The following is a 27,245-nucleotide window of genomic DNA, read 5'->3' as shown; positions in this document are numbered from 1 at the left end:
TCTCATAATAATTTACTTTCAAATAACCGACCCTGGGATTTTAAGTGGGAGAAATCACATACCCAAGTGTGCATTCCTATGTGTCCTGAACCTCATCATTGTTCTTCCATTGCTGTGACCTCGGGTGGACTCAGTATTTAATGGTAATGCACACCTCAGTAGGACATGTGGTGCTCAAAACAAAAAGGAAAAGGAGAAAGAAAGACCTGTTTGAACAGAAGAAACAGTATTATTTTGTGTGTGTGTATCTGCATGTATGCGTGTGTGTGTGTGTGTGTGTGTGTGTGTGTCTGTGTGTGTCTGTGTGTGAAAGTCAAATGGAATTACAGTCTATTATATGCCTTTACCTGAAGTGACAGTTTTAATGAATGGTCACACACCGTATTTTAACACAGGGATAACATCCCAGAATCAGGAACTTCATGTGAGAGTTTGTGTGTTTTATGACTTTCCTTTACAATCACATCATTAGGATCGCGCCCCGCATCGGGCTCTCTGGTCAGTGGGGAGCCTGCTTCTCTGCCTACTTGTGATCTCTCTCTCTGTCAAATAAATAAATAAAGTCTAAAAAACAAAAAACAGAAAACAATGACATCATTAGCTAGCAACAAAGTGTCTTTCACCAGAAAGGAGGTAGTTTTTACTAAATACTGGAGAAAGGACCTAAGATCTCTTGCAAACTTAGGGTTTGGAGTTTAAGTTGGTAGATGAAACAGGATATTTAGCCTCTGCTCCTTGATTTCTCAGTGATTAATGACCTGACCCTACTTCCAATTTAGTTATCACACTTACCCTTCACGTGCTGATAGGAAACTTAGGATAGATCGCATGATCAAGTTAAATACATCTGTGGAGAATTGCTACTTATGAAAATGTACATTTGAAACATCAAATCATCCACAACCCCTTCTACTCAGGTCATGAATATTATCTGTTTATATTTCCTTCAAAAAGTAGTGTTCAGATGAAAGACTAACTTATATTATGACATTCTTACTCTTATGCCCCTTTCTCTGGAGCGGTGACAGATCTGAAAGAAACTTGGTGTGGCTGGAGGCCGTGAGCGGGGATGTGAGAAGTATGCCAGCTTGGGACCAGTTGAGGAATCTAGATTTTCCTCTAGAAGCAGTGAGAAATCACTGGATGATTGTTGGGCCAGGGAGATGGAATGCCATGAGCTAATTCCTTATTTTATTTTATTGTTATTATTTATTTATTTATTTATTTAGAAAGAGTGTGTGGGGGAGCAGGGCAGAGGGAGAGAGAGAATTTTAAGCAGGCTCCGTGCCCAGTGTGAAGCCTGACGTGGGGCTCGATCTCACGAACCTGAGATCATGACCTGAGCCAGAACCAAGAGTAGGATGCTCAACCGACTAAGCCACTGAGGTGCTGCAACTAATCCGTTCTTTTAAATGGTCATCATTAGGGCCACCTGGGTGGCTTAGTCGATTAATCTACTGCCTTCGGCCCTGGTGGTGATCCCAGGGTCCTGGGATGGAGCCCGTGTCCATCTCTCCACTCAGTGGGGCGCCTACTTCTCCCTCACCCTCTCCTGCTTCCCCTGCCTGTGCTCTCTCTCTGTCAAATAAATGAATTTTCTTAAAAAATGGTCATCACTAAAACTCTTCCATGCGGTCCCACAATGATAGAGTCACGATGCTATGCATTTGGCAAAACTCAGAGAACTGTACACCACAAAGAAGGAACCCTGACATAAATTGTGGATTTAACGGAATGAAGACATGTCAATGTCACTTCATAAATTGGAACAAATGTAGCACACCAGTGCGAGACGTTAGATAAGAAGGAATCCATGGGGACAGTAGAGGGAGGGAATATTAGAGAACTCTCTGTACTTCTGTTCAATTTTTCTTCAAACCTAAAACTGCTCTGAGAAAGTCTCTTGAATAAGACGGGAAAAAAGATTATTGCTGGGTGGACAGTGAAATGGGGAGACAAATTCGGAAGCCACCACAGTATGCTTTTTGAAATAATTTTATTAGCATAGCTTCTTTCAGAAGAATAGTGCTGTCGGAAATTCATTTTGGTATCACTCAAAGATGGGAATTCTCAGGGCACCTGGGTGGCTCAGTCAGTTAACCATCTGCCTTCAGCTCAGATCGTCATCTCAGGGGCCTGGGGTTGAGCCTCCCTCCCACCCCTCCAATCATACTAGGTTCCCTGCTCAGCAGGGAATCTGCTTCTCTCTCTCACTCTCCCTCTGTTCTCACTCTCTCTCTCTCTCTCTCTCTCTCAAATAAATAAGTAAAATCTTAAAAAAAAAAAAAAATGGAGGGTGCCTGGGTGGCTCAGCGGGTTAAGCCTCTGCCTTCGGCTCAGGTCATGATCTCAGGGTCCTGGAATCGAGCCCCACATCAGGCTCTCTGCTTGGCAGGAAGCCTGCTTCCCCCTCTCTCTCTGCCTGCCTCTCTGCCTACTTGTGATCTCTGTCTGTCCAATAAATAAATAAAGTCTTAAAAAAAAAAAAAGATGAGATTCTCTATGTTAGGGTAAGGTGAGGTAGTAAGAAAATAGAGGAGAAAAAAAAATCACGTTGCCATTCCATGGAACACAAATTGGAGATTCAATCTATATTTCTCATTATCTACTGTTTTTACACCTACTTTTGAGTTTGTGTTCATTTCTGTGTGCCTCAAACTTAAATCAGTATATTTAGAGAAAGCTAATACATGGACCTGTGTCTTCTAGGACCTAAAATCTTCCATAGAGATTTTATATTATACTAAGATAAGAATAAATAAAAAAGCTAGAGCTGAGGTTGGTAGTGAGAATGTAAGGGAAGACACCGACAGGATTTTGAAGCTAGGCCCCATAACCTTGAACCACCGTAAAACTTCAGTACAACATAACCAGAGGCTGAATTTATGTGGACGGTTTTATTTCCTACCTAGCAATCTAGTAATTTGACAGAGAAAGATGGCTATCAGACAGAATACATTTACACTGCATTAAATGAATATCTAGTAATTTTTCATTTCCAGAGATTAATAGGAATACTTTCACATTTACATCACGGCACCTGTTTGCTTATAACTTGCTTCTCATAATAAAAATGGGATTGACTTGATCTCAGCCTCTGCAATTAAATAATTCTTGATTGCTGGGTTTAAAAAAAAAAAAAGAAAAGAAATAAAAATCATGGGCAGTCTCTGCAGAGTCTGACCCAAATGATCACCAAAAGGTGGTTCATCCTTTGGCGGTGGAGGAGAGCAAGAGAACACTTAAGTTCTGGTCTTGAAAACTCTCTCAATGGCCGAACTTAGAAATGTCAACTTATTAGTTAATTGCAATAATGTCTTAATAATACTTGAAGTCTTACTGAAACAGAATTAGAACTTCTCACGTGTGCCAGATTGCTATACCAGTGGTGTTCTTAAGAATGGTTGGCATCTAGTGAGAATTCTTTCAGGGATTATTTATTAATTCAAATCTCCTTATGTACTTTGTCTCGGTAGGCACAAAACCTCATGCTGTGCTACATTTTTGTTTGTTATCAAAAAAATAATGGTTCCACGAATTGGTAAAAATTAAAAAAAAAAAAAACCACAACACAACAAACCTCCTTTTCAAAATGCCTCTATACACGCTCTCTACACACTTATGAGGACAGACTTGTTGGTTTCTGATTCCCTGAATCCTCAGCTCTAAGAACTGAGGATGACCTAAGAGATCACCAAGATGAGGTCACTTTCCCAAGGTCACATGCATAGTGGTCAGCAAGCCGGGGCTAGGCTGGGTAAGTCGGGACTCATGACCAGGCAGTCAGGCTTCCACGGGGCTCTGCCTTTCAACAGCTTTGAATGGATAAAGAAAAGGGTTTCAGAAATAAAAGCCCACAGCCAGATTTAAGCCTGTCCCTTGTGAGGACACAGTGTTTGGCCTGAGAATTGAAATCACTCCTCGATTAAGATAAATCAGTATCTCAGATAAACCAGAAGACTTTAAAGTAGTTAGGACTGATGATAAAGAAACTAAAAATAGTTGAAAAATGTATATGTGTATGTACAAATATTTAGAAGTATATGCAAATGTTCTAAATACATTTTAATATGTTATGAAATATATTTTATAAATAAAATGTGTGCAATTCAAAATAAATACAAAATATGAGGACAATATAAAAATAGTAACATAAAATGTAGACTATATTATCTATTAGCAATATAGAAATATGAATATATATTTGTATGTGTTTTAAATTTTGGGTATCTATGTATTTATTTGTATATCGAGAGAGAGAGAGAGAGAGAGAGAGGAGGAGAGGGAAGGAGGCCTTGGTTTCCTTAGCAGTGAATCCTGACCTGGGAACTCTACTACAAATACGATTGCAACTATGTATCCATCCATACTTCTTCTCAACATCTTCATTCTTTCAGGGCCAGAGAGGTAAACAAAATGGACATTAGCCTCTGAATCTGTGATACAGTTTGTCACATAAATTCCACATTTCTACATAACACAACATGTTTCCATTTCACCACTCAGCCTCTGTCTTGGGCTCCTGACAAAGTCAGAGCAGGGCAGGAATGAAGAGTGAAAGGTAAACAGAATTAAGAGCATAGAGGAGGACGTCTGGTGGCTCCCACTCCTCTTTCACTCCACAGAAAATAAAGTTATATTTCCCTTGGGGGCGGCCTCCACCAAATAGAAACCACCACCCCCTCCCTGCCCCCACCCCGCCCCATCACTGGTTGTGCACACAGGTGCTTCTAACAAATAACTCATCGTTTTAAACTTCCTGGCTCTTGTCCTTGGGTTTGGCAGGGCAGCGGGGGGAGGTCAAATCTCATTCCCATAGTGTGGTTGGTCATCATTTCTTCTTGCATTTTCTCCTTTCTGGTCAAGTTCATCTTACCATTACCTTTGAAATAGGGTTGGCACTATTGTGATTCCGTTTTTCGGTCAATGAAACCAATAAAGTCCCTAAGAGTAGGTATGTGGCTTTTAAGTGTTTATGGTACCAGGTAGGAAATGAGCTATATTACATTCAAACAAATGGACTCTAACTGGGATGCTTTTGAAATAGAAGCCTACATCCCCATGCAGTATTTCAGTAATGTATTAGGCTTGATGATGTATGTATATGTTTATTCAGATCAGGATGATTAAAATGCACTTATTCCACTACAAAGAAGAAAAAAGATCATTCAGCACCCCTAAAACCAGTCACAGAGTGTAAAGGGATGCAGGGCTCTCTGTACCCTAGCAAAAGGGAGCACAAGGGCTTGGGGTTTGTCCGGCTAAGTCTGACGGCTGATGTGTAACTTTGGCATGCTGTAACCTCTGTAAGCCAGAGTTTTTTATTCGGGTAATGGAATTTTATAATACCTGCCTTACAGAGTTACTGTGAATATTTCATGAAATGCTATTTGGGAAAGCATTCTGTGAACTGTAGAATTCTTTAGAAATTTATGTTATTGCCAAGCAGTGATTAGCTGCTTTATGATGAAGAAACAGTTTTCCAAAGAAACCTGGAAATATATTTTTAAATGGTTTGTGAAAAAGCCTTTGAGATTAAGATTCTTATATATATTCATGTTACCTCTACGGAAGAATTCTGAATGCGTTTATAATTTACATGGCATGACCCATTGATAAAAAAATGAGTTTCCTTTGTAATTGTAAAGTATAACTTATTGAATCTTTTCCCAGTCTGGTGACAAAATATAATTTAACTTTGTGTTAAGGTGTATATGATTGAAATGTAGAGACTATAAAGTGAAATTTCTTACAAATAATTTCAGTCCACAAAGAATTATCCCCCAAAGATGATTTATTAAAAATGAGGTTTTCATTCATATTCCCATAGAAACTAGGGTAACAAATAGAAGGGAGAAGGGACATGTTCCAGATGAGGCAGCACCATAACAGACCCAGAGTACTGCGTATGGTCATTGGTTGATTATAAATTTCGATGTGAAAATAAATAATTATAAGCCTGTATGACTTTTCCCCTAATGGAAGTGTGGGCAAGGCACGGAAGTGGAACGGTAAGCATGATGAGTTACTATCTCTGGCAGTGCCCAGCCAAGCGTCTTCAAGAACACAGTGTTTTGTCCAGAGTCTGGAGGACCAAAGACGCATTTACGAAGTACAGATCCTGGAACTTGGCATTCCGGACTAATTGGATCATGTCTTCAGAGGCTGAGAATTCTGGACTAGCCTGGTGCATAGGGGAACAGTCAATAGTTCAGTTTACTAGAGCATAATATGTTCAAAGATTCGGCGGGAAATTGACAGATCTGATGAAGATTCCTCCAGGACCAGATCCTAAAGGTTTAAATACTGAGTTGACTGGATGGTGCTGGGGATGGGGTGCCGTGGAGGGGACCGGACCAAGGAGTGGCCACTGAACCGATCACTGCAGGAAGAATGTGCTGGTGGCAGCATTCTCTGGAGGTGGCTGGTTTTATGAGGTTTCTCTGGCATTGTTTTCTACTTTATAGGTAACTGCAACTCTGAATATCAGAGACCACCATATATTCATTTTCAAGCATCAGAATGAAAATAAGGAACACTTAAGAGGAACTGGTCCTGCGTTTCCCCAGTTTCAGTCTCTTTTGTGTTGCGTCGTGATTTTTCTCTTACCTGCAAATGGTTTTTACTCTAATTTATTAAATATTTTTTCATGACTCTGAAAGGGAAAATGTAGGTCCCTTGAGCAATAGCATTTGTTAAGTTGCGGAATTAACCTTTGCTTGTATGTTATATTTTAACATTAACCCAACTATTGAAAATGCCCATCAAGGTACCATCCTAAAGTCCCTCTTTAGGGAACACAGGTCCATCTGCTTCTGTCATCTTACAGGTGAAAAACTGATGTGTAAGGAAGTCCAACAAGGTGCCTAAGCTCCTATGTATGCCTATGATGTCCCAAACACACTTCTAGGTGCCTGGGCAACAGAAATCACAAAACACATCGCTGTCCTCAACACTCCCATTCTAGGGGTGGACGGAGACAGTAGACAAATAATGACATAAGGATGTTATGTACTGCCAGGTAATGTGAAGGGCTGTGAGAAAGACACAGTGTGCCCTGCGAGAGCTGGTCAAGAAACGTCTTAGTGGCCCCGGATGTGTGCAGGGAGCAAGGGGTGGGATCTCAGGATGCAGCTGTCCGGGCAGGAGAAACAGGAGCAAAGGCACCTGGGTGAGAAGTTGCCTGACATGCTCGAGGAAGAGCTGGGAGTCGCAAGGAATGGTTCCAGGAAAGCCTGGTTCTTCGGCCCACCAGCCCTCCCCTGCTACCCCATCATGAACACCCCCTTTTCCTGTTCCAGGGGCTGACCAGCACACACCAGTCCCAGCCCGCTGCCCACTTCAGGGGGACACAGCCATGCTCGCTGATTCGTGTGTTGCCCACAGCCTCTGTGGCACTACAATATGAGAGCCAAACGGTACAACAGAGATTATATGGCCCCCAAAGAGCCTAAATGATTTGCCATCTGGCCCTTTCGAGAAAATGTCTGCTGAGTCCTCCTCCGTATCATGCTGCTTGTTTCTGTTGTCATCTGATGTGGACGTCACAGGGGGAAAAAAAAAAAAGCCTTGAATGGTGAAATATGCGTTTTTCCATCTTAAAACCTAGTTTTTACTGGTAGGAAATCTGATTTCCATTCTTAAAATTGAGTTAGGTACCCGTGGAAAGTTTTTAGTATATTCTATTCAAGTGTGACTTTTCTCTTTAATGAATTAGGGGAATAAGGTATTCCGCCACTACATAAGGAACAACCACAGCCAGCATTCCCCTTGTGGTTTCCTCTTGTTGGTACTCAAATTATATTCTCTCTAAACTACATCTGAAACAGGCTGGAAATACATCCTGTCAGGAGTTGCATTGTTGGGTGATGCACAAGATTTTAAAAAGATCCGTATGGACAGTGTGGCCCAGAGCTATGAGTCTCTTTGGAACTAATTACCTTTTCAAATCAAAGGGTCCTGAAGATCCTCTGTGGCTTCACGTGAAAACATTGGCCTGACTTTACCTGGGGCCTCCCTTTCTCTTAAACAAAAGTGCTCGTGCTTCTGGGGGTAATATTTTTGTCTTTGGCATAAAGTTCATGGAGATGCCCCGTATTCTTGTCCCTATCAAATATTTCTCTCTGTAAAGGAAAAGTAAGCAAAAAGGGGGGGGGGGGGTATGAGTAAGAGTGAGGGAACAGAATTAGGAAAAATACAGGGGCAGTATTTAAAACGTTCAGTATGAATGTGAGGGAACTCAGGATCTAAAGTAAGTCACATGACGGTTGAAGTAGCATCTGGTGAGGAAGGAGGTTGAAGAAAGCTGAATTTTTCATGTTTCTTACATGGGAGGGATCATCCGTAACCAATTTATTTAGTCACACAGATAGTCTACAGCCTACCAGCCCGCCAGTGGTCCTTCTCCTCTTCTCCTTCCTCCTTCTCCTCCTTCTGTCCCTCCTACTTCTGGTCTTTCTCCTATTCTCTGTTCCCTTCCCAAACTCCTCCTTCTGGAAGACTCACCCAGGACATTGTAGAAATTTTCTTTCCACATATTCCCCACTGAGCCTTCTCTATTTTTTCAAAATAATCTCTTTAACACCCAGTGTGGGGCTCACCTCATCACCCAGCGGTCAGAGGTTACATGCTCTTCTGACTAAGCCAGCCAGGCCCTCTCTCTTTTGACCGAATTCTTCCTAAGTCACTTCCTGAACTGCTCTTCCCAGGGACTTCCTGTTATCTTAAGCTTCATTGCTGGGGCGGGAGGTGGGGGATGGGGAGGGGGGTGGGGGGAGGAACTGGAAACCTGACCACAAAGAATATAGTTTTATGACTACAAATATATGGTTACGGGGGGGGGGGGGAAGCTTAGGAAAATATAGAAAAACAAAAGGAAGAAAATAAAAATTAGCCACAGTTTCTACTTTAGTATAGTTCCTACCTATTATGTCTGTATGTATTTAAAATTTCTAATTATTATTCACTTACTATTTTATGCCCGCTTTTCACACATAAGAATGTGAAAATATGTATTTCTGTAGGTAATTAGTCTTTTGAAACTGGATTCTGATCCTCAAGTGCGATGAGCCATAGTTTAATTGGCTCCCGTTGATGGACTTTTGTTTCCAATTTTTCTGTGTTATAAATAAAGCTGCAATGAACATCTTTATGTGCTCACATCTCGGGTGAGTCCCTGAGAATAGAACGCATGGGAGTGTTCCCACTGCTTGAAAAGAGGGGATGCACATCGTCAAGACTGTCACTACAACCATTCTGTAGCCAAACTCCTGAAGACAAGTGAAGGGACTTCTCTGTGCTGTGTTTAAGGGTAAAGCTCAGTCTGGTGTTCCACTTGTAAGTTGTTTACTGGGCTGCCTCCTTGAAGGTCATTAAATAATTTATTGATTCTTGTGTCTGGGGAACCTCAGTATGTGAGAGACCAGAGTTTGAAGGAGATCAGTCTTGGAAACAGCAGAGAGGCAAGGAGAAGGCGAATAATTCCATCCAAGTTCGGGGTAAGTCCGCTGGGTCACGCTATGACCCCCCTCAAGCGTTCAAGTAACACCTACTAGGTGTTTTCAGGAAAAATGAGGATCAAAGTGGCCCTGCCCTCACAGATTCACAGCCCAGGTTGTTGAGCATAAACACCCCCTCTCTGCTCTGACTTCGGTCTGTGGGGAGAGAGCAGTCCTTTGGAGAGGACATGCTCATATATTTACCTTTTACAAAGTACTTGTGCATTGTTCAAAGTGGAGCTCTTTTCTCTCTCAGGTTGTTCACTTAGATAGGTAAGAACTACTGTTATCTGAAAAATTCACCCCCGGGTGATGTTTGAAAGAGCCCTTTTTGTGTGAGCCAGAAGCTCCCACTTGGGCCACCACAGGTCACAAACCACGCTGGTGTGACTGCTTTCAGTCCACGTCCCTGTCCTGGAATGCTCACTGCTCCTCTCTGTCATGGGGAAACGGGAAAGTGTAGGTTTCTAATCACACATTTGCAATTCCAAGGGAGGGACCAAAGACGGGAGGTGCCATCAGACAAGTTTTATCATTTATTGACATTTTAGAAGTTGTGGGAAGCCACTGGCAAAGTCCAACTTCATCCTTCTTGGGCTCAGGTTTGAGGACCAAACTATTCTTTTTGAAACATGCGGAGTTGTTAGCCATTCCTCTTTAAAGAAACGCTATCTTCCCATTCTTTGGGGAGGAAGGAACAATGCCCCTTGTGTGTTCAAACCACTCGGAGCATTAATACACAGTTTCCTTAAAAGGGTTTGCTTTCCCAACTTGAACTTTTCAGAACACCTTATCACACTTTCAGAAGCCTACTCTCTGAAAATGGAAAAAGGAAAGGGGGGGGGGGTGGCGCGGGGAGCCTGTCAGGACTTGTGCCAGTTAAATCCGATCTCTCCGGGGATTTGTTTTTCTTCTGGCGTCAGATTAGGTGTTCAAATCAAGCAGTGTTTGAGGGCTGCAAGGGAATGTCCATGGGATTCTTAGTGAGGCTAATCCTAAAGCGGCACATTCCAAGGGGCTAATCTGCCCAAGTTCATTGCTTACTTGAAACGTCTCTCATCTCTCGGGGGAAGAGCTGGGCAAGTGGCTTTTTTTCCAGTGGGCGGTCATAAGAGCATTATTAACGGGATGACCAGCCCCAGACACAGCAAAATGAAAGCAACAGGAGCTGCTCGTGGGACTGCCTTTGCCACCACCCAGAGTCAGTGCTCAGGTAAAATGATTTTGGCTTGTTTTCTTCTTGTTCAACCTCCCAAAAGTGGATCAGGGGGACCTAGAGAAAAACCAAAGGATTGCTCAGGTTGATGCTGAAGGAAAGCTAGAGTCAAAAAGGAATACAGGCATTCATTATCTTTGGGTCTTTGGTGTTTTTGTTCTGATTAGGACAGAGCGTACATCTGAAACAGGAGAGTCTCAAAATAAGGAACATGGTGAAATTTCAGTTTGTTCTATAGATTTAGTGAATTCTTTTTTTCCTGTCTCTCATCTTGTCATTACTGGTCTGGGTTGTTGTTGTTCTGTTAAGTTACCTTCCTAAAGGGTGGATTACAGTAGCAGTTTCCAAGACTTTCTGGAGACAGATTTATTATATACTTGATGTATGTGCTTATCAACCATTCCTGCCTGGAGAAGTTCTTGATCCTATAGCTGGGGGTGGGGAGGGGCGGGGGTGGGAGTCAGGAGTATGAAGCATCAGAATCATCGGGGGGAATGAATGTTTGCAGCAGAACCTTTGTGAAAAAGAAGTGAAACCTGACTAAGTGAAATAACTTACTTTTTTCCCTTTAAGAGGCAATATTTACAGCTTTTGTTTGTTTCTATCATTTGTATCCTTTGTTGACTGTACATTTTACTTGCAAAATTAGTGCTTTATTCTTTCAGGGTAATCATGATACTTTGTTCAAGACACGAATGTCCTCGTTTTTGTTTTCAATACGATGTCCTTTAATTATTAGCCTTAGAAACCACTTCCCTATTACACATCACACATGACTGATAATGCAGAAAGACAAGAAAGAAAATAGCCCTTCATGAACTCAGTCATGGTGATGTGGCTGTTCTACCTTTAGAAAAGAATGTACAAAGTGATTTTCTAAGGTCCAATGGAAGCCATCTTTTCTAAGAGTACACAAGACTTCCGAAGCCAATTTAAAAAGAAAAGATTTTAGGGCATCCTGTCCATTGAAGTTTTGTATTAGAAGAGAATTAAAGGGTCAGTGAGAATCGTGGCATGTCAAAACTATTTCATGCTTTCTAACAACAAGGATAGCCATTCTGAGCTAACTTACTTGGATATTTAAGCCAAGTATGAAGCTCACGCAGAGCAGTTCAAAGCCTTTGGACAAAAGAAAAAGGAATTAGTTTGGGGAACAAGTTAAACCGTGATTATACTTCAAATTTATGCTCTTCTAGAAAATAATTTTAAAAATCTAATATCTACCCACACTGAAGACCTGAATAAAAGCATAATACAGCAAAGCCCACAGTAGAGCATAATCAGTTATGCACGATATTTTGTAGCATTTCTAATTCATGTGTTATACATTTGCCTTTTCTATTATGTTTTATACTTTTTTTCTGAAAAAAAAAAAAAAGAATTCAATTATGAATGTTGGAAAGATTTTTTTTTCTATTATATTCTTTCCCCTACTCTCCTCCCAATTTTCCATGCCTTTGCAAGGGAAATGGTTAATCTGCTGGTAGTAAGAAATAGAAATTGATCTTCATTCCTTTCACTAACAGTGAGGTGAGATTTTTGGCTTCAGGAAGGCAATTAAGTTTCTAAACTGAAACAAGCCAAGTTACTTTATTTTTAAAAACTAACCAATTGGCAATTTCTCTGTGTAGTAATTCCGAGTAAAACTTCTAGGGCCTTCCAAGTTGAAACTGGGATGCATGAGTGAGACAAATAATCAAGGTGTCCTTGGAAAGTCTAATTCTTTTGTCATGGTCCTCTAGATTCTCAAGTTAGGAATCCTGTTGGAATCACCTTTCTTTGTTAGAGCTGTTATAATGACACCCCCCCCTTTTACTTCTTGCTCCTATTACAATGTCTTCCTAATGTCCCACCCCAATCCTTTATCCTAAGGAGAGAGGTAGAACGCAGAGTAGAGTATGTATTACTCCACACGTGGGGACAGAGCAGGGGAAAGAGGAGAGAAAGGTGCTAGTATATGCTGGGTCTAAGGCATGCCTCTAGGAGTCCAACTCTGTCTAAAAACCAAGGCAATCCCAAGCATGCCCAGATGGTATTGCCCAGATCAAGGCTATTTAATATAAATAATATATAATTAGGAAAGGCAGTTTAGCAGAGTGGGTAAGTGTGTGAACTCTAGTCAAACTGCACAAGCTCAAACTCTGGCTTTAAAATGTCCTTGCTGCATCTCTCTGCCTCAACTCCTTCAATGGTAGAGCAGATATAAAATAACACTTCCCTCATGGTGTCCTTATGAGGACCCATGGAGATAATACATATATGGCATATTTCCAGGCACAAGAGGAGCCCTTCGTAAATGTTAAATATTGAGTGGCTCCTGAGTCCCAGGTGCTCTCCCTGAATCATGTGCTTTGGTAAATACGACAGTGTTCTGAGGTGGCTAGATTATCCTCATGTTAATAGAAAAGACTCAGGGAAGTTAAAGAACTTTTCTGTATGCCATTTTTTTGTGGCCAACTAGGACTTCTCAGAGCCTCTGATCCCCAACACAAAGAGAAATCAAACTAGGTCAAGACTGTGAGAGCAGGTTCATAGTGCTCTTCTCTGAATCTGCATCTGAACTTTCAGTACCAGAACCAAGCCAGCACTGGTCCCTTTTCTTGAAGTGAAACACAGTGTCCAAATAATAATGGTAACAACTTGGTGTGTCAGCTATTACTATTATGCCCATTTTATAGATGAGGAAAACTGAGGACCCCCAAAATTATGTGACTCTGTCCATGCTGTAGAGTCCCAGTCATGCCACTGTTTCTAATGGCAAACCTCATGCTCTATCCATGATACTGCCATGCCTTTTTTCTCTCGGGGAGTTTTGGTTGGCACTGCCCCAAATTTGCAGATGCTTCTCCAAAAGATCCTTCTGAATTCTCGCCAAAGTGGGCCACAAAGAAGAAAGGAAAGTGCATTCTACCTTTCCTGCTCCCCGAGGTGTAGGGAAAGTTGGTTTCAAATGTCCAGGGAGGAATATTTTTACCATCTTTGTGCCAAGAGATGTTATCAATGAAAGTATTCAGTGTCTAGGAAAAATCACAGCCTGTGAATAGTTTAACTTACAGGCTTTTCACAAAGATAAAGCCTGGTTATCTACGCTGCTCGGCTCATTTCTGTTGCAAAGATGCAGCCACTTGCTTTTCCTATATATTTGAGAAGAAAAATCTTTGTGAAGAGACACTGGGGCTTTCTTCATGCCCAGCTGACAAACAGAATTGCAAATATTACCTTTTGTGGTTTGAGGGTGCAGAGGGCCACCTGGACCCAGGGATCTCGAGGCAGGCTGGGCGCTCCTCTTCGTGTGGACAGTGTATAAACACTGAGAAATGCATGCATCCCCCCTGTTGCTACTTTTACGATGTTGTTTGTCATATGAGATAACTCCTGCCTTCTGTGCTGTATGCTTGCCTAGCCTCCATCAGGAGAGAGGAGAGAGATGGGAGACTAAGGGTTGAGAGCAAACTAGACCTTGGCACAGTTTATATAGATGTTTGGGTCCTTGGCGGAGTCAGTATCAATTACAGCCAACATATGGGGGCTTGTAACAGTTAGCAGTGGGCTCGGAGGCCAAATAAACCACGAAGTTGCACTTTGGCCCTGTATATTTCAAGAGTATAAATTTAGCCCTGATACTGTGTTAAAGAAAAGATGATACCATATGGAAATAACTTTACGTGATGCTTTAACAACTTCCGTCTTAAATGCTTAGAAAAGGAATCTTCTGAGTAGCTTACAAGATCTCATGGGAAACTCCTCTACTTTTTCAAAAACTGGTAAAGAAAGAGGTAAAGGGCTGTGGGATGGACACTGTGCTTTGGAACAAAGATGGTATAGTTTTCTGGAGCTTCCTTTATCCTTCTGGGAACGCAATCTCAGAGCCCGGACTTCCTGGTGGACAGTCCCAACAATGCCCATTCTAAGAAGCTGTGTTTCCTGTGCTGAAAGACATGTGGAATTAAAAAAAAGAAAGGAAAAGAAAGAGTGCTATCTTCCTTCCTTCTAAAGGCATTACCTGTGAAGTTCTGGACTGTGATGAAGACATTTATCTTCCTTATGCTTCCATTTCCTTTTTTTCCTCTGGCATTTAAGCACGGCTAATTAAGATTATTGAAAAAAAGCCATGATGGAATAGAGCTCTTGAATTTTGTAATTCTCTTACCACTTTTCTTTCTCTCTCTCTCTTTCTCTCTCTCTCTCTTTCTTTCTTTCTTTTTGGAGAGGTGGAGGGAGGGACAGAGGGAGAGAGAGAATCTCAAGCAGATTCCTCAACAAGATCAGAACCCAACATGGGGCTTGATCTCATGACCCTGAGATCATGACCTGAGCCAAAATCAAGAACTGAACACTCAACTGACTGAACGCCCCAGGCACCTCAGTTTCTCTTTCTTTCCACAACGAAAATCAAATGGAAGTGTTAGCCATGAGAACTTCATACCAATTTACATGTATTTCCTTCCACCCCTGAATATTTGTTATGTATGGGGATATAAACATACCGTAGCTCTGTGTTTTTCATTTCCTCCGTAAATAGCATTGTTCTCTGCCTTCAGAAATCATCAAGAATTTGTATATGGTTCCATCTCTAACATTTTTTTTTATTATGGTCATTTTCTTGGACTCAGTGTTACCAGGTTAACCTAATCAACAGGGACTGACAGAAATTGATTTTGTTATATGCACCGTTTATGTGTGAAGTAACCACAATTTCGATTTGGTTTATGAAATACTAGTCTATGACATGATTATGAAAATTTGCTTCCCCAACAAGAATACGTCAAGGTTATGTTCACCTTTTTCTTCTTCTTCTTTTTTTTTTTTTCAGGCTCAGAAATCCTGGATAGAAAGAGCATTTTATAAAAGAGAATGTGTTCACATCATACCCAGCACCAAAGACCCCCATAGGTAATCTTGCTGTTTCTATAATGAAGTGAGAACACAGAGTAGCAATTACGGGAGCACAACTACAATAGTAATCACATTCCATTGCAAGGGAACCAATGTCAAAGATTTTTATTTTTTATATTTGCTGGGCTTCTCTGTAACAATCTTCTATGTATACCCCACATAATATACCATGCCTGCGGTTAATTCTCTAAGAGCCTGTACAAAATAACAGATACCCCGTTGGGAAGGAATTAATCACCATCTATAAGTGGGTTATATGTATTTTTAGTATGGTTACTGATTTTCTCTTCTAAGCATTTCATCAAAATGCTTGGTTTGTACCAACATTCTCTGCTATAATGAAAAAGAGCTTTTTAAACAAAAGACTCCTAGCAGATTACTGACTAGACTGCTGACCAGCAAATTCCTGTCCAAGCACGTTTTTAGTATCCTACTTACCTTACCTTTAGTATCCTCCTTACCTCCCTCATTTTGCCTTAAAACATATGAGGTAAGAAGCATTTGGGATGCAGTAAATATGAATGTCTGGAAATGCCTTTATGGAAAGGCAACGTAACCAAGCAATTTAAAGATGTTATTTATTTATTTGACAGACAGAGATCACAAGTAGGCAGAGAGGCAGGCAGAGAGAGAGATGGAGGAGCAGGCTCCCTGCTGAGCAGAGAGCCCGATGCGGGGCTCCATCCCAGGACTCTGGGATCATGACCTGAGCTGAAGGCAGAGGCTTTAACCCACTGAGCCACCCAGGCACCCCACAATTTAAAATACAGTCTGTAGAGTCATATAGACTAGCTGTGTAACCTTGAGCATGTTTCCTAACCTTCAAAACTGCAATATTTTATTCATAAAATGAATGTGATCATCATTAGTATTTAATAAGTGATAACTATGTGTCAGTATTTTTACTAACAGTTGTAATAGTGGTACAAGTCTGAAGGATATGTACCAGTATTATTACTAATGTTTTAATAGTGTTAGTGGGAAAGTATAAAGGCCGCTTCCATAATGTGAAGATTGAATTTTTTTTTCAAATATCTTGTGAATAATATTTTCATTGTTTCTTTGGGAACACTCAGGCTGTAGGTTTTTATTCTCAGAATTGGACATTTGACAGTGAATGTCAGTTGGGGAAAGACAAGTTAGGTTGTGACTCACGTATAAGTGAGAGTCCTTATTTAAATGTGCATGTTAAAATTCTCCCCTCAAAGCTGTGCAGTGGCTTTCATGCAAGATTTGATAGATGGGAGGAGTGAAAGGTAGAAAAATCTGTAGGGTTTTTGTTCACAGGTTCTGATCCTGAACAATATAGCGGGTCTGAGGTGGGTGGAGAAGGCCGGGAGGCATGTTATAGCTTCTCTAGCTAAAGGAAAATGAGGAGGGCCAGAAAAGAAAATTCCTAGGGCAAGTAAATCCTGAGTTCACTATTTGCCTCATACAGCCACGTCATGGGATTCTGCCAGAGCTGCCGGAGAGCTGACTGGCTGGCTACGGTCTGTCGATGTCTCCTACGGGTCGTCCTAAGTGGGTGCTCCAATCATGGCAGAGACAGGGGATTCACCTTGACCTCTTCTGTTGCAGGTGTTGCTGTGGGCGTCTGATCGGCCAGCATGTGGGCCTCACTCCCAGTATCTCCGTTCTTCAGAATGAGAAAAATGAGAGTCGCCTCTCCCGAAATGACATCCAGTCTGAGAAGTGGTCCATCAGCAAGCACACACAGCTCAGCCCGACGGATGCTTTTGGGACCATTGAGTTCCAAGGAGGTGGCCATTCCAACAAAGCCATGGTAATCAGAAACCCATTCAGTCCCTTCCCAAGTTCTTCCTCACGTTTTGTGAAGGAGAGGCAAAGAGCCAGAGAGGGAGCCTTTGGGCTTGATCCCATGTCTGCCCGATCCCAGCTGGGCAGAGGGCTCTGATAACCTTGGCCTTGTGCATCTCTGCTCTTCTCTGTAGAATGGGAGGAAGAAAAGGTTCTTCCCAGAATTTTTTTAAACAATTAGTATGGTTACTGGACACAGTGGCTGTTGTTATAAATAATAATAACAAGTAGCTTTCTACAGTGACCCACTGTTTATACTGTTACTCTCTGGGTCTCATCCCTTAGGGCAAGTTTTTCTGTCTCCTTTGGTTAAAAAAAAAAAAATTCTTACCTTTAGGTTTCTGTTTTGTTCTATGGGTAACTAGCATTTCTTTCAGTTCAAGGTAGAAATGATCATCCCAGACTGTCCTACCAGAGATCTTGCCATCTAAAGCGAGTGCTTTTGTTCCAAGCAGCTGTGTCCAATAATGAGCTCAGGAGAAGAGCTCCATATGAAAAGCGTTTTGTTTGGAACAGAGGCTTTAGGAAATAATACAATTTTTACTTCTAAGAGTTGTTGCTTCTAAATTGCAGCTTTCATCATGAAACTCTCCCTCCTTGGCCGACAGATTTTTTTCCAGGAGAACAGTACACCATATGTTTTTGGAAATTCTAGAAATGCTCTATTTCAACAAGCTTGCTTCTAACAGAGAGAGTTAGTTGAGGCGGACCAGTGGCTGCTCTCAGGCACACCGGGAAGCTTTCCGAGTTTGGAGAGGAAATTTTGCTTAGAGCAGCATACTGCAAAATGCAAGGGAAGTCACCTTACACTAGTCACAGACTAAAAATGGGGAAAAAGCCACCTCTCTCCCCTCTCATCTCTCCTCCCCTTTCCCTCTATTCCTCCACTCCTACAGGGTTTTCTTCCCCATGAATGACTGACTGAGTTATTCTCATTGTTTTTCCCTAAGAAAATCAGTCCAGAGCTATACATTAGAGTAAGAACAATTTTGAGCAGAGTATTGGGAAGGAAAGGGTTCCATGTGCAGCCCCCAGTAAGGCCTGGGGGAAAAGGTGGCCTGTGGGGGGAGGTAGTTAGTCTTGGCCTCTACAGAACCAAGGGCAGTGGAAATTTGGCAATGTCCCCATCCACCCAGGGGATGTATTCCCCTACACAAAGTCATTAAAGTCCCCAGCTCAGCACAGTTCCCATTCACAGTATGGGATTGAACCATATACACTGGGGATCCTCTAGACCCGTGCATTAATTAAAAGCCATCTAAGTTCATCCTTTAAGAAAAGTGCTGCAAAAAAAAAAGAAAGAAAGAAAGAAAAGAAAAGAAAGCCAAGGGATGGAAATGGATCCATGAGGGGCCAAAGTTCTTCGCTAGAGATGAGACTATGATAATGCTGAGAATGAAGTGTGCCCCCCAGATGAGAGAACAGGCCACAGATGAGGAAGTGGGTTAGTAGACGGTGATCATCGTGGAGTGGTCTACCCAGTGACATCATAGGGTGCTTGAATGGTGCCTGCGAGCTTTGTGCCGCACGTCATACAGCTGATACGTGATATGTGTATATTATGACATTTGGCAGTAGAAGAAAAACTTGAAGAGGCAACTCTTCTGCTCTGCTCTGGGAGTGTGAATATGTATGACATTGAACTCCCATAGCCCTCCCCAAGCCCCATATAGCTCTGTGACACCCAGAACTATCTGTCAGCCATCAGGTCAGGAAAGGTCAGCTACAGGATTGTAGATCCCAGTGTAAAATGAAAATGTAGGCCCCCAGCTGGGGCAGGGAAAGCAATCTTCTTTTATTCCCATGGCTGACAACCCCAACTCACATAGACAGGCAACGATCCAGGGAATGGCTGTCTCTGTCATGGGACCTACTCGGGATCTGGTGTGGGTGAGACTTTCCAGCAAGTCACCTAGGAAACATACCACGGCCTGAGCAGCCTAAAGTGGAGACAGCTTCTTCCTTCTCTGTCCCTAAATGCTACAGGGAATACACCCGACCCTGCCCCTGTCCTTGCCAGTTCTCAGCTCCCAGTCAGTGATGGAGCATAAACCCCTTTGCTGCCCCAGAGGGACACTGGAGGTGGGAGCTGGTGACTGAGATCCCTTGTCCCAGGGAGGCAGCAGGAGGGGGGTGGGATGTGGGACCATGGACCACGTGTGAGCTGAGGTCCCAAGCCCTCTGCACATGCTCTCCCGTCCCATCAGACTTCACGTGCAAAACACAGATTCAAGGATAAAACTGTTAAGGACCTCAGGATAGCAGGTGCAGAGCATTAGACTAAGCACTGCCTTTCTGAGCAGTGTGACCATGAAGCCGGCCCTCAGATTAGGTCTTGCGTGTCCTTGATGGTCTCCTAGCAGACTCCATGAGGAGAAACCTTTCTTTCAGAGTCTTATCAGCCAAATGAGGACCAGTTTTCTTTCTTTCTTTTCTTCTTCTACTTTTTTTTTCTTCATACAACCAAATATTTAGTGAGTGAGAGTCCCTCCTATCCAGAGACAATGAACATTTTGTCCACTTTGAATACCCGGCCTTGAGTTATTCTGATTCTCTTGTCTAGACCAAGGGGCGGGGCTGACAACAGGTCAGATGTCTGGCTTTGTCAGGCAGGATGGTGGTTTTGTGCCAACGTGGGCCTCCCTTACTTCTTGCCCTCCCCAACGAACTGGCATGCAGTTTGGACAAAGGGAAAAATCAGCAGCTACTGTCTGTTAAAGAATGTCAGTCAGTCTTCAGATGGGGAAGGCGTGGCTAAGTGTTCACCATGATTGAAGGGAAACAGGTCAGCTAACTTGGCATCTTTGATCTGTGCTCCTGACAAGAATATTTGAAAGTTGAGATGATTTTTAGCAAAGTGGGCAAAAAACTTCTAGAGGGCAGATCAATTTTGAATTTTATTTTTTTTAATTATATACATAACATTAATTTTTACCTTCAAGACAGCCCAAGATGAGGCATTTGGGTCTTCAAAATGCCATTGTGGTCTGGACACATTGTGAGGTAGAATCCACCAGAGTTTGGTAGAAGGTTCGGTTGGAGAAAAGAGAATCTTTATTAAAATATGGTGGGCCATAGGGAAACCATAATCTGCTCGGAAACATTATGTCTGTGTGTCTTCCCCTAGGAAGTACAGCATGATGTCACAGAGCTTCGGTCACCCAAAACGCTGGAAAGATTGATACGGTGGCTCTCTGCTTGGGGGAATCCCAATGACCTTGGGCTACTACAGATGCCCGTGGCCAAGAATCACTCCCAGAGAGTCTCCCTCATTGGTCTGGGTTGGAACCTGGGCATTTGAAGTATTTTTTTAAATTAGCCAGGTTTTTCTATTCAGCTGGGCTCAAAAAGTACTAAGTAATCTCACCCTACCTGTTTTATAGATGAGGCGACCAGAGCCCAAAGAAGTTAAGTTCTTTTCCGAGAGTTACTCGGTTATTTAATGACATAGATAATTCTTGAACCGGGGCCCCTCCGGACTTGCCGTCAGTTCTGTGTCTTCTCTGTCCTGTATGCTTGGTATCGACAATAGATGTTTTGAAGGGAAGCTAATTACTATTCTATTCTAGCTCTCTTGTAAGGGTTTTGAAAACTTTGCAGTAGAATTAGAAAATTACTGTTATTTGATGAGGTTAATTAAACTCAAAAGCTATGAGCAGGAGGAGGTCTTTGTAAAATTACATCCTAGGTTAATGGGACCATTTTCTGAGCTTTTCCCAGCACTTTGTGGTATCCTGTCCTCAATTCCCAGGCTTCACAAGCCTGGGAATGTGCAGTAGCCCTGGGTCCAGCATCCCCCTCACTTCACAAAGAAACCCAGACCCAGGCAGGAGACACTCCCACAGCTGACAGTGAGTGAGGGATCCTCATTTCCTTCCGGTCTCGGCACCGGGTCAGGCCCTACCAAATTGCATGCCCCAAGTGCCATCCCTGGGCTACTGGGGCACCCGGCAGTTCATGCAGGTGCCTCCTAAATGTGAGAATATGAGGACCAAGGAAGAAGATGATAAGATACTAAAGCTGTGGGTTAGACATTGTCTTAGTAGAATGAGTTCTCGGTAACCTTTTAAAACTGACTTAGAGAGCAGTTGCGAGATGCGGCCCCAACAGCAGACGTCGGGCCCTCCCTCTCTCAAAGACTCTTCTTGATCTGGGGCTACGTCTGTAGGTTCTTTAGAAAACGGGGCAGGGCGGGACTCGAGTGTACAGAATCTTCTTTGCTACTAATCATCTCTTCCAATTAATGCTGAGCTGACTTGTGGACCAGGTAAGTATAACCTAATTAAGGGCTTGTATTTAAACCTCTCAAGTCGTTCACATAATTATCTTCAGGTTTTCCCTTGCTATTCACTGTTTATTAGATCAGGTTGAGCCCCTTATTACAGTTTTTATTATAATTTAGGTAATTGTTCCTCTGCCTCATTGTCACACTTAAAGCTCTAACTGTTGAGTCTGCTCGAGTGAAAGCCTCATTCTCTGAGCATGGCCAGTGGGAGGATGCTTCTGGGGGTGGAGAGTCCGTTGGCAACACGTCATCTATGATTGTATGCTCTTCAAACGTTTTGGGATGGAATTTGATTTTTTTTAAATTGTCTGTCTTTGAATTATGCAAATTTAATCTGGGACTCATCACTGACTGACACATACCAAATACAAAATTAAATGAAATCCATTTCACCAAACAAAACAACTAATCATTAGACGTTGGCTTACTAGGCAGCTTTCCATAGGCATGGTAAGGTATTTGAGGGGTTTGGTAATTGTTCCATTGATTTCTACTTTCTACCTTTTCTATCTTCAGGCCACTGAATTTGCAGTACCTTTGGGAGGGCTTTCTGAAACAGAGATTAGAACTAGAATATATCACTGAAACTTCTGCACCCAATCATAGACCTATAGGAAAGGAAGGAAAGAACCAGCCCTCCTGCAGGAAACACATTTTGCTTTAGAAGAGTCCCATCTTGTTGCCTCTAGAATATTTTATGCTAAATAATTCTGGCAGAAAATATAGAGAGTACCCCTACTCTGACCTATTTATATGCTCAGTGGAGTTTGATATTTCTAAACCTTTGGCTCTGACTTCTCAACCAGCAGCTATCACCTGGACGTACCTGGTATTTAACACTGAGAAGTCACAAAAACAACGTAGACTAAATTGCAATGGCATTTTTCACTTCCAAAGTTTTGTGGGTCAGCAACTAGGAATGTGATAACCAGTGACACCACACATTTGCTCTCCAAGTATTTTCCTTCTAGGGAAATTTCACATATACAGAACCACCATCAGTGTGAAACTCTTGCTGCAAAACTCATAGCTCCAGGGGCTTAGGAAGCTGGTGTCAGCAAAATTGTCTAGCAGTCTGACCCAACGCGTCGTCCTTGGCCACAGCTTCAATTAAAAGTACCCGATTAAGGATGTGGCTACAAAGAATTAAAAAAATGAAATGATGCTTATCACATTTCTCAACAGAAAGGAAAATGGGCCAAATGTCCCCCCTACAGCCTTGGAAGAAAAGCATTCAAAATAAGTGCTCAGATAGTTCGCAGTGGTCTTACCACTCCTCCAAGCAAGCTCTACTGACCAACCCCAATGGATAAAGATGGTGTTACAAGACCAGGAAGAGGATTTACTGTTTCCAGGAGCGTGGCCAGATTTATCATTCTGCAGTTCTTTTACATTTTCATTTAAAAAGCCGTGCAAGGTTACCGGGGTCAAAATTTAGGCCTACAGAAGTGACTCATTCATCATCACAGCCAAATTATGCCACCAACTCTCCAGTTCAGAATTACAATCCAGTCCAGAATTTTTAATTATATTTTAATTAAATAGCCCCAGCCTGTCCTAAGTTGTAATGGCGATCCCTCACACACATAAACGTGCGTGCGCGCACACACACACACACACACACCACCAGCCTTTGCCCACCCTGGGTGTTACAAAGGCAGAACCATATTGTCTGGTCTCTGACGCACCTGTGACCTCCAAGTTTAGTTCAGAGTGAGGCCATGGGTAAAGTCAAGTCCTGTTTTCATGAGTGAATAGTAACATTTCTACTGACTTAGCAGGAAGAGTAGCTTTAGAAAAAACTTCAGTGAAGTCACCTGCTACCCAGAAAGACCTTTAGCATCAGGCAGAATAAAAACTCGGGCTTCAGCTACCAAAGCCCTGTGCCACTGGAGCAAAAGAAACCCCTAGTTTTCTCTCAGAGTCTCACAAAATTTAATTCATAAGTTTGTGTTTCGGAACTCAAAATGTGTGTTCTTTGTGAAAATCACACTGTATGCCCCCAAAGCACCTAAGAACAGACCCAATAGGACAATTTCAACCAGAGCAGACTCCTATTTTATATAGAAATTTCTCGAAGTGCTGTGTGGATGTCATTAGCTCATCACACAGGCTTCCTGCTACAGGCAGGGGTGCTAATGATAGAAAAGAAAAGGAGATTATTCTAGGCCTGGGCAACTTATCTGAGCTCCGTTTATCTCTAGGAATTATACAGTGAGCGACTAAGGGCATGTGGGCGAAGGATGGGTTAGGCAGCCCAGGGCAAAAGGAGCATTTTTGCTCTTGACAGGTACTTTCATGTAGATAAATACCTGCACCAGTCACGCCCCCAGATAACTCAGAACTGAGAAACAAACTGCTCCTTTAACCCATCTGCTGAAGAGTTAAAGGCAATTTATTTTTTGTAGTCAGAAGCCATTTATAAGGTGAATGTTTGGAACCTTCATTCAGTTTTCATGTATTGGTTTTTCTGTCATACCAGGTGATTTTCCACAATTTAGTCCTCACGGTGTCCTGTGAGGTGGTTGGGATCACCCCCATTTCACAAGTGAAGGTGCGCAAATTGGCCAAATGACTTACAGTGCCCACACCTGATGATAGAGTGTGATACTGCTCATGATTAGAAAATCCATAAGTGGAAGCACACCTCACCGTATCAGAGTATTGCCCAGGTGACAAAATGTAGTATCCACATCAGGAAGGTTTCTTGTTACTTGTAAGGTGATCCCTTAGCAGTCAATGAGCTCACAGGTGGACAGTCAAAACTGCTTATCTTGACAACCAAAATAGCTCCTAATTTCCAATGACATTGACCACTTATTAATTGCTCTGGAGACAACTGTTTATGACCTTGAAGCTGCTGATTTGGCACATGAGTTAGCTGTGTTACATTATAAGCTCCTGGAGAGTTCCCGACTAACCCACTTTTTATGGGTGTAAAATCATAATTTTAAAGATTGACATCTTCAGATCATCATTAAGTGTCATTTGATCCCTTTGTTTTAATTAGCTCCTTAACCCCCAGATCATTGGAGTTACTAAACCATGACAATAACAAAAACGATTAATAGATTCCTTTAAATTCTTCTTTTAAAAAGAAATCTTGCCCCTTATTCTCCAGGGGATTAGGTCATTGGCGATCATTTGGGTCACTGAAAATAGCTGTGTTTTCTTATTTATTGTCGCCTGAGTAATTCCTCTGGTATCTCTCCCGTTCATGCTGTTCCTGTGAGTTTCATGTAAAATATTGAGTGATCTTTCTATCCTTTGGCACAATGAGAAACACAAGACACCACGTAGAATCTTTGGTCTGGGGAAGAGTTGTGATCCTTGCTTCTCACGTGGTCCCTGGGAAGCTAGTCAGAAATGCAAAACCACAGGCCCCACCCCAGCCCTACCGGACCAGAAGCTCTATTTTTGACAAGGTCCCCGGGAGAGTTGTGCACATTAAATTCTGAGAGGCACAGCTCCACCGAGAGTTTCTGCAGCAGCATTGGTTTTAATTATGAACTAGATGAGTGGTTGATTATTAGACGGCTAGCTCGGAGGTCCCAGTCACTCACTTTCTCTGGCTCTCACTGTCCTTCCCTGTAAAGCAGAAGAATTGAACCCAATGATTTCTAGTTCCCATGATTGCTAAGATACTTCTAAGTTCCCTTCCATTTCTGAGATTGACTACTTCATGGCCAATATGAAAGTTTTATCAAAGATCATGGTCAGGTCCAACATGGTCCCTGCTCTCAAATATCTTGCAACCTGGGCAGATAAAACGGACAAGTGCAAGAAACAACTGGGAAAAACAATCCAGTTGGGTTAGGTGGAGAGCTATGCTGCATCGATAAGAGCTTGCATTCTCAGGGGAAGTCGCGTAAAGCCTTTGATAGAGGAGAATGATTTCTGTAGACAAGATAGGGGTGAACTGGGTATTCTAGGACTTAGGGAACAGCATTAGCCAAATGCAGAGAGAAGTGGGGAAACACCTCTAGGTGGGGTCAGGCCAAAGTCGGGAGGACCAGGACAGGCAGTGTGAGAGTTTACATATATTGTAGCACTTTGAACTGAGAAACAGTGGGATCAAAAAGGAGTTGGAGAAAGAACTCTGTTGATGTCTTGGTGAGGGCATGGGGTTGAGAAGCCTGTTGGAGGCTGCTGGATCATTAGAACTTTGAGACTGCTTCTAGGCGAAAGAAAAGGAGAAGAAGGGAGGGGCATTTTTAGTTTGAAGTCAAGAGCGAGGACTCTAGAGTCAGCAAACCTGGGCTATGGACCCTGTCATTACCACTAACTGTCAGTTGAACTTGAGAACCTGATGGATCATTTCTGTCCCCCAGCAGTGAAATGTGGCTGATACCAACCTCCTCATTACTGGGGGGAATCATGATAATACATGTGCTGGGGCACAGTAAATACAAAAAGGTCTTGGTTTGGGGTTTGGGAGGGGTGGTTCTTAGTAGAATTAAGAAATTGAGAGCAGAAAAAAATATATGAAGAGGATGTACCGGCAGTTTGACCTTACACAGACTGGACAGCAAGTGCCTCTGTTTCCCCATCTATAAGACAGAGCTGGGGACAAGGTCACCCAAGGTCATTCATCCCCTAGCAAGGTCACCCAAGGTCATTCATTCCCTAGTAGAGCACTCAGAGTAACAAGACTTCTCTGATCACAAGCAAGCTTCTCTTAACTAGGAAAAAGATTAGGCTGCTTCAAAAGGAATTTTAACAAGTTCAGTAGGTTTTTTTTTTTTTTTTTTTTGGTCACTTTCCTGGGGTTCTATTTTTCTTTTTTGAAGGCAGAAGAGGGTAAAGAAGAGAACAGTAACTTAGGAAGCAATTTTTTTTTTTTAAACCATCTCCTACACTAAGCATTTTGGGTTTGTATGGTTTGGAAGCCTTGGGAGTCCCAGCCCTAATTTATTTCACTAAATACCCCTTTTCAGAATTAGTCAACATGACATAAATTCAATCCAGCAGGGCTGCCGAATTTTAACTACTCAAATGGCGTAGATGCGGTATACAGGCAAAGAAAACATTTTATTCTTTCATCTTATAGCATCTGTTATCCAAGCTTTTCCTTAGGGTCACTCAGTGAGTTCATAAATTTAACAATAGAGATAATAGCATAGCCTTTATTGAAGAAACACTGTACTTGCTTCCACGATGGCTGTGCCCACGCTTCAGCCCCAAGGCTCTTTGCGTGGCACGAAAACGCACATCGTTATTGAAAATCTCTGTGGATGTGTATCAGAAAGATCTTGCCCTCTGCAGGAAAGTTTGTGCGCAAAATATGCCACTTCTACTATTATTCTGTTGGTATAATGTACTTAGCTAAAATTGCCGACCCTTACCCTTTCCATTCTGGAATTGATTGTTGCTGCGTAGATTAATTTAATAGAGAATTAGCTTATTAGATTCCAACACCTCTTTAGATTTCTGGTCTATGTGTGTAGGAGACGTTAGCTCTTTGGTATTTCTTGATGATGCAGTTTATGTTGTCAGGCTGCGTTCATTTTTTCTGCTATTTGGCTTTACATTC

General features: G+C 42.2%; 1 protein-coding gene across 6 annotated transcripts in view; it reads left to right on the top strand.

Moving 5' to 3' along the window:
• LOC111153534 (transient receptor potential cation channel subfamily M member 3) overlaps positions 1-27,245 on the top strand; it is a 486,919-nt gene that overhangs the window by 224,287 nt on the left and 235,387 nt on the right. For all 6 annotated transcript variants that reach the window (XM_022512597.1, XM_022512596.1, XM_022512594.1 and 3 more), the window contains exons 2-3: positions 15,527-15,606; positions 17,188-17,392. In XM_022512597.1, coding sequence (XP_022368305.1) covers positions 15,527-15,606; positions 17,188-17,392 — 285 coding nt within the window. The remainder of the gene's footprint in view (positions 1-15,526; positions 15,607-17,187; positions 17,393-27,245) is intronic.

The sequence above is a fragment of the Enhydra lutris genome, unplaced genomic scaffold (assembly GCF_002288905.1).
Source record: "Enhydra lutris kenyoni isolate GAN:26980312 unplaced genomic scaffold, ASM228890v2 scaffoldscaffold33, whole genome shotgun sequence".
NCBI lineage: Eukaryota > Metazoa > Chordata > Mammalia > Carnivora > Mustelidae > Enhydra > Enhydra lutris.
This window is presented reverse-complemented; position numbering and strand designations above follow the sequence as displayed.